The sequence below is a fragment of the Silurus meridionalis genome, chromosome 23 (assembly GCF_014805685.1).
Source record: "Silurus meridionalis isolate SWU-2019-XX chromosome 23, ASM1480568v1, whole genome shotgun sequence".
Lineage (NCBI taxonomy): Eukaryota > Metazoa > Chordata > Actinopteri > Siluriformes > Siluridae > Silurus > Silurus meridionalis.
The window spans coordinates 2,778,467-2,791,322 of record NC_060906.1 but is presented as its reverse complement, the minus strand read 5'-3'; the positions used below and the strand labels follow the sequence as shown (position 1 = coordinate 2,791,322).

At 41.0% G+C, this 12,856-nt stretch overlaps 1 protein-coding gene across 1 annotated transcript in view; it reads right to left on the bottom strand.

Annotated features, from left to right (window-relative positions):
* The window catches only part of LOC124377341 (ribonuclease inhibitor-like), a gene marked incomplete at its 3' end in the record, with an annotated part of 59,955 nt that overhangs the window by 43,343 nt on the left and 3,756 nt on the right, over nucleotides 1–12,856 (bottom strand). Inside the window, exons 3-4 of the mRNA XM_046836772.1 lie at nucleotides 12,524–12,630; nucleotides 10,731–10,825 (exon numbers count right to left, since the gene is read on the bottom strand). Coding sequence (XP_046692728.1) covers nucleotides 10,731–10,825; nucleotides 12,524–12,630 — 202 coding nt within the window. The remainder of the gene's footprint in view (nucleotides 1–10,730; nucleotides 10,826–12,523; nucleotides 12,631–12,856) is intronic.

Sequence of the window (12,856 nt, the reverse complement as noted above, 5' to 3'; positions counted from 1 at the left end):
TCTCATGAATAGGAGTGAAGCATTGTAATTGATTGTCTGCTATAATGACACTGCTGTCTACAGGGTTACTTGTAAAATAATTTGGATTTATATTAACCGCCTGAATTTCTTGCCTGATGTTTTTAATTTTATTATTTAAAAAGTTCATGAAATCATTACTACCTATTGATGGTGTGCATGAGTGCAGTGCTTTTATTCTGTTAATTTTGCTACCGTGCTTGAATAAAAATCTAGGATTATGCTTGTTATTTTCTATGAGGGTGGAGAAATATGCTGATCTGGCAGCACGAAGAGATTTTCTATAATTTAAGAGGCTCTCCTTCCATGCTATTTGAAATACTGTTAATTTTGTTTGACGCCATTTACGCTCTAGTTTTCGAGTGGTCTGTTTTAAAGCGCGTATGATCATTATACCACTGTGCTAATTTTTTCTCCTGATCATTTTGGTCTTAAGGGGAGCTACATCATCTAGAGTGTAACGTAACGTTGTTTCTAGATGTTCAGTGGCCCAGTCGAGCTCTGCGGGGTCTGACGGAGATCTATCTAATATCGTAATATCGGAAGATTATTAATAAAACGCGCTGCTGTAGCTGACGTGAAAGCACGCTAACACGGTAACATGGTGACGTAGAAATGCAATGACTAAGGCAAATTTTAAACGAGATTAGATAATGGTCTGAAATAGCTTCAGACTGTGGAATTATGACTAAGTTTTTTATTTTTAATCCAAATGTTAACAACAAATCGAGAGTGTGTCCACCACTATGAGTGGGTCCTATAACATTCTGATTAATTCCGACTGAATCTAGAATGGACACAACTGCTGCTCTTAAGAAGTCTTCCTGATTATCAAAATGAATATTAAAGTCTCCAACAATTAATGCTTTGTCTAAAGAAGTAGCTAGATTTGTAATGAAATCTGCAAATTCTATCAGAAAATCAGAGTAGGGCCCTGGGGGTCTATAAATAATAATTAGTGGAATTAACTGACTTGACCTGTTTTCGGACATTGAATATTTTATGTTGGTGTAAAGAACTTCAAATGTTTTACATTTGTGATTAGTCTTTTGTGTGACGTTTAGATTATTATTATAAATAGCAGCTGCCTCCCTCTGCCATTTAGACGTGGTTGGTGTATATAACTATACCCAGGAGGACTCGCCTCATTTAATGCTACATATTCATTATTCATATTCACACATACATGCACACCATCATTGGGTAGTAATGATTTCATCAACTTTTTTTAATAATAAAGTTGAAAACACCATGCAAGAAATCCAGAGGATTAAAATAAATTCAAACAATTGTATAAATAACCCTGTGAACCCAGCCATTAGGGGGCACAAGCCAGTGCATTCTTAGTGCCGGTCCCAAGCCCTGTAAATGGGAGGGTTGTTAGGAAGGGCATCCAGCGAAAACATGTGCCAAATCAAATATGCGGATCACAAAGGAGAATTTCATACCGGATCGGTCGAGGCCGGGTTACCAACGACCGCCACAGGTATCAAGTAGCCGACAGGGTACCGTGGAAATTGGGCTACTGTTGGCCAAGGAGGAGAAGGAGAGGAGGAAGACGTCACAGAGACGGCAGGAAAAGGAGCAGTGCAGGAGAGTGGAGGTTCGGGTTGGTACTTTAAATGTTGGTACTATGACGGGTAAAGGAGAGAGATAGCTGATATGATGGAGAGGAGAAAGGTAGATATGCTGTGTGTTCAGGAGACAAAGTGGAAAGGGAGTAAGGTCAGGAACATTGGAGGTGGATTTAAACTGTTTTATCATGGTGTGGATGGAAGAGAAATGGTGTAGGGGTGATTCTGAAGGAAGAGTACAGTAAGAGTGTAGTGAGGTGAAGAGAGTTTCTGATAGGGTGATGATCATGAAGGTGGAAGTTGAAGGGATGATGATAAATGTCATCAGTGCCTATGCTCCACACGTTGGCTGTAAGATGGAGGAAAAGGAAAGATTCTGGAGTGAATTAGATGATGTGGTAGATGGTGTACCTAGGAAAGAACGATTGGTGATTGGGACAGATTTTAATGGGCATGTAAGTGAAGGGAACAGAGGTGATGAGGAGGTGATGGGTAGGTATGGTTTTAAGGAGAGGAATGGAAGGCAGATGGTGGTAGATTTTGCTAAAAGGATGGAAATGGCAGTGGTGAACACGTATTTTAAGAAGAAGGATCATAGGGTGACGATAAGAGTGGGGGAATGTGCACACGGGTGGACTATGTGCTATGCAGGAGATGCAACCTGAAGGAGATTGAGACTCTAAGGTTTTGGTAGGGGACAGTGTAGCTAGACAGCATCGGATGGTGGTCTGTAGGATGGTTTTGGAGGCGAAGAAGAAGAGGAGGAATGTAAGGATTGAAAGAAGAATAAGATGGTGGAAACTGAAGGAGGAAGAGTGTAGTGAGGTTCAGGAAGAGGTCAGACAGGGGCTCGTGGTGGTGAAGAGGTGCCGGATGATTGGGGAACTACTGCAGGAGTGAGGAGGAGGCAGCTAGAAAAGTACTTGGTGTGACATCTGGAAATAGAAAGCAAGACAAGGAGACATGGTGGTGGAATGAGGAAGTGCAGGAGAGCATTAGGGGAAAGAGGTTGGCAAAACAGAAGTGAGATCGACAGAGTGATGAGAAAAGTAGGCAGGAGTACAAGAAGATGCGGCAGCAGGTAAAAGGGATGTATGAAGCCAAGAAAAGGCAAATGAGGAGCTGTATAAGAGTTTGGACACTAAGGAAGGAGAAAAGGATTTATACTGATTGGCCAGGCAGAGGGGCCGAGCTGGGAAGGATGTACTAAAGTTAGAGCAATAAAGGATGGAGAAGGAAATGTGTTGACTAGTGAGGAGAGTGTGTTGAGAAGGTGGAGGGAGTATTTTGAGCAGCTGATGAATGAGGAAAATCACAGAGAGAGAGAAGGTTGGAGGATGTGGAGTTGGTGAAGCAGGATGTAGATAGGATTAGTAAGGAGGAAGTGAGAGCAGCGATTAAGAGGATAAAGAATGGAAAGTCGGTTGGACCAGATGACATACCGTAGAGGCGTGAGATGTTTAGGAGAGATGGCAGTGGAGTTTTAACCAGATTGTTTAACAGGATTTTGGAAGGTGAGAAGATGCCTGAGGATTGGAGAAGGAGTGTGCTGGTACCGATCTTTAAGCATAAGGGAGATGTGCAGACCTGCAGTAACTACAGGGGAATTGTTGATCAGTCACACCATGAAGTTATGGGAAAGAGTAGTGGAAGCCAGGCTGAGAGAAGAGGTGACCATCTTTGAGCAACAGTATGGTTTCATGCCGAGGAAGAGCACCACAGATGCCTTATTTGCTTTGAGGATGTTGATGGAGAAGTATAGAGAAGGACAGAAGGAATTGCATTGTGTATTTGTGGATTTAGAGAAAGCTACGACAGAGTGCCAAGAGAGGAGTTGTGGTATTGTATGAGGAAGTCAGGTGTGTCAGAGAAGTATGTAAGGGTGGTGCAGGACATGTATGAGGACAGTGTGACGGCAGTGAAGTGTGCAGTAGGTACGACAGACTGGTTAAGAGTGAAGGTTGGACTGCATCAAGGATCGCCCTGAGCCCTTTTCTGTTTGCAGTGGTGATGGACAGGTTGATTTGGACGAGGTCAGACAGGAGTCTCCTGACTATGATGTTTGCAGATGATATTGTGATTTGTGGTGAGAGTAGTGAGCAGGTTGAGAAGAGCCTGAGAGGTGGAGATATGCGCTGGAGAGAAGGGGAATGAAAGTCAGTAGGAGTAAGTCAGAGTACATGTGTGTGAATGAGAGGGAGGGCAGTGGAGTGATGCGGTTGCAGGAGAAGAGGTGGAGAAGGTGGAGGAGTTCAGGTACCTGGGGTCAACAGTGCAAAGTAATGGAGAGTGTGTAGAGAAGTAAAGAAAAGAGTGCAGGCAGGGTGGAGTGGGTGGAGAAGAGTGACAGGAGTGATTTGTGATAGTAGGGTATCTGCAAAAATGAAAGGGAAAGTTTATAGGACTGTGGTGAGACCTCAAGGATGTTGTATGGATTAGAGACAGTGGCATTGAGTAAAAGGCAGGAGGCAGAGCTGGAGGTAGCAGAGCTGAAGATGTTAAGGTTTTGTTAAGTGACGAGGGATGGACAAGATTAGAAATGAGTTTATTAGAGGGACAGCACATGTAGGATGTTTTGGTGACAAGGTGAGGGAGGCTAGATTGAGATGGTTTGGACATGTGCAGAGAAGGGACATGAATTATATTGGTAGAAGAATGCTGAAGATGGAGCCACCAGGTAGGAGGAAAAGAGGAAGGCCAAGGAGGAGGTTCATGGATGTGGTGAGGAAGACATGCAGGTAGTTGGTGTGAAAGAGGCAGATGTAGAAGACAGGGTGGTATGGAGACGGATGATCCGCTGTATGACCCTAATGGGAGCAGCCGAAAGAAGAAGAAGAAGAAGTATAAATAACCCTGTGGACAGCAGTGTCATTATAACAGGCAATCAACTACAATGTTTTACTCCTATTCAAGAGAACGACTTCATTTCATTTATTTCCTCATCAAAATCATCAACCTGCATTCTCGATCCCTCGCCTACAAGTTTCCTCAAACAGATCATTCCAAAGGTAATTAAACCCGTTTTAAAATAATAAAATCTTCCATTAGAAATGATTATGTACCTAAATCCTTCAAACTGCAGTTATCAACCCCCTAATTAAGAAACCTGACCTTCACCTTGTCAGCTGCCCAACTACAGTCCAATATCAAACCTCCTCTTTATCTCCAAATTTCTAGAAAAGGTTGTAGCACAGCAGTTCTGCTCACACCTACTTATGAATAACATTTATGAAATGTATCAGTCAGGATTTCGGCCTCATCATAGCACAGAGACGGCACTAGTTAAGGTGATAAATGACTCGACCTCAGTGCAGCTTTTCACACCATTGATCATAATCTCCTGCTTGATAGACTTGAGAACGTTGTAGGAATAAAGGTAACAGCTCTCTCTTGGCTCAGGTCTTATTTGACTGATCGCTATCAGTTTGTTGATGTAAATGGTGACTTCCCCACACTCTCTGAGGTAAAGTTTGGTGTTTCGCAAGGATCTGTCCTAGGCCCACTGCTTTTCTCTTTATATCTGCTGCCTCTGGGTGAAATTATACATAAACATAGTATTCGATTCCATTGCTATGATGATGATACACAACTGTATATTTCAGCAAAGCCAGATGAGAGAGATCAGCTTAACAATGTTGAGGAGTATGTAAAGGACATTAGACAGTAAATGCTTGATAATTTTCTTCTGCTCAACTCGGATAAGACGGAAGTACTTTTACTAGGACCACATGCAGCTAGAAGCAAATTTTCGATTCCGTAGCATCTCTGGATGGTGTTTCTGTCTCAGTGTGTACAGCAGTCAAAGACCCTAGTCTTTCCTTTGAGTCTCACGTGAATAATATTACCAGGATCGCCTTCTTTCACCTTAGAAATATTGCTAAATTAGACTACTGTAACGCTTTACTGTCTGGGTGTTGGAGTAAGTGCAGAAATAAGCTTCAGTTCGTTTATAATGCAGCAGCAAAAGTCCTCAATTACATCTCACACTGATTATAAAATACTACTACTGACGTATAAAGCACTTAACGCTCTCACACCGCAGTATCTGAGTAAACCTCTATACCAGTATGATCCTCCACACCTACTTAGGTCAAAAGGTGCAGGCTATTTGTTGGTACTTCAAATAATGAAGACTCCAGCAGGGGGCAGATGTTTTTCTTATAAACCACACAGTTATGGAACAACCTTCCAATCAGTGTTCGGGACTCAGACACAGTCTCAGTGTCGAGGCTGAACACATATTTATTTAGTGGAGTCTTTAGTCAGTAGGTATTTGTGAGGTAAAGGAGCAGATCTGGAGGGATCATGGATATCGAGTGTTTGGTGAACTGAGATATTTGGATGCTGTCGTCTCCTCACTCTCACACGTTCACTCAGGTTTGTTGATGGTGGTGTGGTGGGTCGTCTCTTATCCCAGAGATCCCTCATGTCTGTGTTACCTTCTGGTTCTCCCTTGTAGTTATGCTGCCATAGCGAGTCTTGCTGGAGTCCAAACTGCACAATGATATTAACTTTCATACAACAATAAGGACACATAATAATCCATATCCTTCTCTTCCTGTCACCCTCTTCTCTCTCTCTCTCTCTCTCTCTCTCTCTCTCTCTCTCTCTCTCTCTCTCTCGGTCGAGATAAACATGCTCCTGAGGATCCAGTGATCACTATTCCTGCTCATCTCCCCTTCGTGGATCTTCCCACTTTGTCCAGGTCTGCCTCTGGATAGTGACCTCCTCGATTGGAGGCGACTCTGTGCAGCTGGAGATGTTTCTCATCGACGCCTTGGGTGGTTCCATAAAATTCTGGAGTAAGAATGGGCGCTTTGATTATGTATTTGGAGTGTAGTTAATGTTAACAGTCTGCTACACTGACTCAGGACTACAGTTTGCTCTGATCTCCTTCACTGCACCTCAACATTGTTTATATGTAATAAATGGATATTCGGTGCAACCCAAAAGAGGATGAGGTTCCCTCTTGAGTCTGGTTCCTCTCAAGGTTTCTTCCTGCTGCATCTCAGGAAGTTTTTCCTTCACCACAGGCCCCACCGGCTTGTTCATCGGAGACAAACTTACACTTATAAAGAACATATTGATTTTTATCACCACATTATCCGTGTAAAGCTGCTCTGAGACAATTTTTATTGTTAAAAGTGCAAAACAAATAAACATGAATTGAATTTAATTCTTCTTTAAGCTGAGGTGTCTAAGGCAGGCCAAAGAGAATCTACAGAGTAAGATCTACAGAAGATTCTGATCACTACGTCTGGGTTCCTAAACCCCAAAAATACTGCTTACACCTTTAAGTAGTAGTGTTTAGATGTTTTTCTATCACTTTTTTGTAGTATTAGTATTTTTATTTTAGGATTTAAGACATTACGTGTAATTGATAGTGACTTTAATAAATATTTACACTTTTTCATCTAAAGGATTTACTGAAAGTATTGTAGAATCACTAAAGACCAAGTAACTATAATATAAATCTAAACAGCTGCTAATGACGGTGTAGTGCAGCCATTAACTGTGACTTTAACTAGGAGAATTATGGGATGTTACCTGTGTCCAGGTGAGGAGATTCCAGTGCTAAATTCCAAAGGAAGATCCATAGACTGATCACTCTTCATGGAGACACAGCTGGGCACTGGTGAGTGTGATTTCTCTCTCTGTAGTTTACTGTAGAAAATTATAAAATGGTCATGAGACAGAATTTCATTGTTGCTAAAATCAGGATACAAAATCCAGTGCATTGAAAAAGTCCCTATGCAGTGGTGGTGTAGAGCAGGAAGTGGACCACGGTTTTAAAACTGGTGATAAAAACACAGATTTAGTTTGGATAAGATTATAATTGATAGTATGTAGTTGATGTAGAAAACAGTTCCAGCCCACTGTAACTGCTCCTGCTGGATTGGAGTTAAACAGCACTTATTGATTTGGTTCCTGTAATTGAGGTGATGTTCTAAAGGTTTTCTGTGATTGTGCTGAAAAGGAGCTGAACTGAGGTCAGTAATGAGAATCTCCAGTGCTGCTTAAAGACTCATTTATAACACATATTATAAGGATTATCCATGTTGTTTGTGTCTTATAGCTTTAATTAGACAATGAGTTTATGGTTCTTGGTTTTGAGAGTTTCATAAATTGTGCACAATGACGTGTATTTAATTGTGTAATAAATGTATTTAGGGTGATGTTTATATATGGAATGAAGCTCTCAGAAATGTCTCCAGATTTGCAGATATGAACAGTTTATTAGTAAAACACTAGAACATGGCAGGTTACCAGTCTTTTGAAGGTGAGGTCACATGATCTGTGCCCTGATCAGGGATCTCCATTTTCAATGCTGTGTACACGCAGAGTCCTGAAGAGCACCGATCTCTCTGCTGGAATCAATCACACTCCTAGAAAACACAAAAACAACATGCAGTTAAAATTTTTATAAAATCAGCTGATCCTCATGATGTCTTACTGATTCTCACATATTTATCTAACATCTTTATTCCTCATCTGAACACAGACTGACAGGAGGTGTGCAATAAACAAAACACCAATAAACACTGTTCTATTTTTTATTTCTATGTATAAAAAGTGAGAAGTCTTCTGTATATCAATATTTTCCACAATAATAGTACATACTATTAGAATTTGATTTAATTTTACATTATAATGCATTATTATTATTAATGCTATTACTATTATCATTAATAAACAATTTGCAATGATCAATATATTAGTTATTTATATAGTTATAGTACTGTATATTATTTTTATTCCATCTTACTTAATACTGGAATACAAATAGATTCGATGCACTGTTATTGTACCATAATCACATCCATGTATTTCCATAAAGAATCCAGCAGTTACTAAAAAATAGTAACTACAGTTACTTGTTACTTCATTCAAAAAGTAACTCAGTAACAACAGTTAGTTGATTACTTACACCAAAAAGTAATGTGTTACTGTTTTACTAATTTACTTTTTAGTTACTTTTTTAAAGAACGTTCTTTAATGTTCCCATTAATGCCCTTTTATGTGTTATGATCTACAAACACAAAACTGACTTAAACACAAAGTCATTTTTAAACACTAGTTTATTGAAGTCAGAGCAGCACAAACTGAATATATCACAAGGATTTCTGAAATAAATAACAAAACAAGCTGAATAATATATTCACAATCAAAAACTAAAGTGGCTTCTGCTGTTGTGTTGAGCTCTTAAAAATGTTCCTTTCACAGCTGAAGTATGAAAACTATCAACAATGTAGAACAGAACACCAGGTTAGCTTCTAGCTACTAGCTTCTAGCATGGGGATTCTGGAGGAGCTTCGACAGACTGGAGTAGCTGTTTATCGCAGTAGATACGACCTTTGAACCAGAAAGACACAGCTTACATTTGTCTAAAAAGTTTTTGTATTTATACTCAACTAAAGTGAAATAATGAGCATATTTCCACTTTGAGAAACTCGTCTTGCTCTCGCCTCGACTCGCCATTACTGCCGCACAGACCTGAATAAACGGAGACACTCCCACAGTGCGTCTTCTTCGTGTTTACAGTGGCTTATCTTCTAATCCTACAATGCGTCGCTGCTGTAAAAAGGTCAGACTGTAGTCTACACTTCAGCTGAAATTCATTCATTTAAAAGAAGTAACGCACAAACGCACTATACGGTAACAGAGTTACTTTATTTAAAAAGTAATGCATTACAGTATTAGTTACTGTCAAAAGTAACTGCCTGTAGGTTCTTCCTTTTGTTTCTGTGTCCCAAATGTTCTGCATCTTTTATCTCTGCTGTACTCATACACACCCTAATGTTCAGATTTGGTTCCTTTAGTGCCTCTTTTACCAACTTCTCCACTACCTCATTCCCCAATATTCCCACATGATCAATGATAAAGGATCCAGTGGATCCCGCATTCCATTCATGAACATGTATCTGCTACACACTTCCTGTATCTCCTCCGCTTAGAAAGCCATGATCTGCTCCTGTTTACGGGAAATCATCCTGAGCATGACAACAACTCCAGGATCAGCTTGGAACAACCAAACAATCCCGGTGTTCTCATGTCAGATCCTCCTCAATAAACTCAGAACATCATCAAATCCAACTGAGGAATTTGGGCATAAACTGTTGGCCTCCATTTCGGCTGCTGTGCCTCAGTTTCCCTGCGGTCTTTCCTCAAACTCCATTACATAGAAAACACAAACGCATTATTCCGATAGAAAGTCGTTTCTAGGAAAAACTCACCCACTTTTCTTCAGCACTGCTTGTTGTTGGACATGAATCTCACCGCTGGCTGCTGTTGAAGATCTTTGTGTTTTTCTAACCGCTCATTAAAATGGAGTCAAGGCTGAGAAACACTTTCACTTTGGAAAACTGACTCAACACTTTGAACCGACACTTTGACGAGTTGGAAACGGAATTATTTTAATCACACTCTGTCCAGTTTAATTTATTGAGCAAGAACTAAAAGAGAAAGTGCTGTGATTAATAACAGCATGTAGTGGAGATGTTGTTGAGGAGAGGAAAATCAGGAAAGTCAGTTCCCCCACAGCCACAGCAGTCTGTGCTTCCAGTGGAACTGCATGGAATTCAAGAGAAGATATGGTTAGGTGAGACAAAGGGAGGGGTGTGAAACACTGTCTCCGTGACAACAGTAAACCTGTACCACCAGCTCTACCAGTTTCTCTTGATTAGTGAGAGAAAGCATAGGCAGAAGAAGTTCTGTGGAGATATCCAGGTCTCAGTGACTGCCAAAAAGGCATAGTGGGAAGGCTGTGATAAAGTCAGCTTTCCTTACAGCAGACTGCCAATTTCAGTTACACACACACACACACACACACACACACACACACACACACACAGAGAAGAGTAAATATACAGTCTAATCCACAGCAGCACAAATATTGAATACATATTTTAAAATGAGTGACACAGCAGCATTGTGCTTAGAGTATAAATCAGCCTCGTGTCATGAAGGGGATGTTGAAGTTTGTCTCTGTGAAAGAATGAGCCAGAAAAACATGTCATACACTCTGATGCTCAGTGCCAAAAATGCCCACACCTGTGAAGGATCACAGCAATCTCTTTTAGAATGTGTCCAAAAAACATTATGAGAATCAAGCATGTTCACGAGTGTCTCTGTGTGTGCCTGTGTGGTGGCACCAGTAGCATTCCAGACAGCTCTACAGCCCCCTGACTTTTAGCACAGTCCCAGTGGAGCACGATTACACATACATAGACCAGCTACACTCACACAAACACACAAAAGTACAGAGAGGAAAAAATAAGTTATCAAGCAGCTTTATAGACAAATGACATTTTTTTATAGGAATTCAGTAGTATTCATTCAGCATCCTTATAATAACACAGTGGTTGTAACTAGTAATTTACCATGAGCAGGTGACCTTCTGCTACCCTGATGACACCGACATCAGAGAAGGACTTCAGAATGTCATTAAGTGTAGTGGTAGAAAACGCGTGTACAGTAGAGGAGGAGTTCTGAGAAATGCTACCATGGACCACCGAGCAAGAGAAGCCATGATCACAAATAATTAGAAACTATTAATAGACATAATTACCCAAGCAGAAATGAAAATGCTACTATTTGTAGTAGGGCAGTCTAGGTACCGCTCTCGTAAACGTGACTGTCGCCTGAATGACTGGTGTGACAGCCTATTGGCTGCCGTTCCAGGCATATTTAGGACGTCGGTTATGCCACCTGAGTGTGCATGATCCAATCATTGTCGTCTGTGGGCGTGTGCACGCGGCTTTGCGGGAGGTATGTACCTAGCTGTTTGGCTAATGCTGCTACTAATGTTTATGCACTATTAAGTGTGTATATTGGTTTGTAGCCAGGTTGTGTTTAGGATTAGCGTGATTTTGCTGTTGGGTACAGGCTGTCTTTCAATGCAAATTGTTGAATTTTATGTGTGTTTTGATTAATTGTGTTTTTATATTCTTGTTTGTTTTTGTTTATTTCAGGAGCTGAAGGCTTCCAGTGAGGGAAGCTAGCTGTTTTGACCCTGTGGTGGTGGTGTTTCTCTCACAGAGTGTTTTTGCTGTGACCATTGCATCTCCCTCACTTAGTGTGTGTGTGTGTGGGGTGATTGTGTGTGTGTTTGTGCGGAGCATACTTGGCTGAGTGGTGTGTCCTAAGATACTCACTGTGCGGCTAGCCACCCTACTGGTAAGCCTCAACCTGAAAGTATTTTATTTCCTTTATTTCATTTCTGTCTGGTTAACAGTTTTCTATATTTTAGCTACTTATCCTTATTGAGAAATAAAAGCATTTTTGTATTTATATTCACGCCTCCTGTGTTTAGTGGAAACGGACCTGTGTGCTTTATTTTGGGTCTAAATTTCCCCGTTCATAGAAACGGGGTGGCGTAGTCTGCTTTTCGTTCTAGTTGTATTCTAGTCTCCATTCTTACCAATCACCGCCCCGCCACATTAGTAAAATGTTCTCACACTCTCTCTCTCTCTCTCTCTCTCTCTCTCTCTCTCTCTCTCTCTCTCTCTCTCTCTCTCTCTCAGGATGGTCAGAAACACACAGATGGAAATGGGAGATTCTCGTCCTTGAAACATTGCAGGTGATGTTGCGCCCATCAGGCCCCAAAATATCAGAGAACCTCAGGAGGAGGATCCTGACGAAAGTAAGAATTTCCTCAAAGCAGATGCTGTTACAGAACCACTGTAAACGAGTGTGTTAGAGATCACATAGTAAATGAACTTGTAGGTCAGGTATCAGGTATCATTTCATTATGTTGGAATTTATACGTTTTATTCTTTCATGTTAAATGTGACTTTTCTTCGTTTGCAGTTGATGTTGCTCCCATTAGGGCCCCTCATAACTTTAGACCCAGACACATGTAAGTATCTCCTCAAAGCAGATGCTGTTACAGAACCACAGTGAACGAGTTTGTGAACGAGACTGTTAGATACGTGGTCACGTGTGATCTGGTTTCGCTCCAGCGTGGTCTCCACACCCACCCGAACAAAACGCACAGCATCTCGCCCTGGTCCAGTTCCTCCACGCAATGCGAGACCTCCTGCACACGAACCCACCACGATTATGTGACGCAGTAACAAGATAATAACCGATGTGTATTCAACTAAATGTGATCATAAGACACTGCATGAGATCATTACTTTGTAATCATTTATGTGTAGAAACTCTCAATAATGGATTTAGAGCGCTTTCCATTTCCTCCTCTGATAGCGCAGGCTTGTTTGTAGTCGAGTCGTTTCAAGAACAACACCTACAATCACAACCTG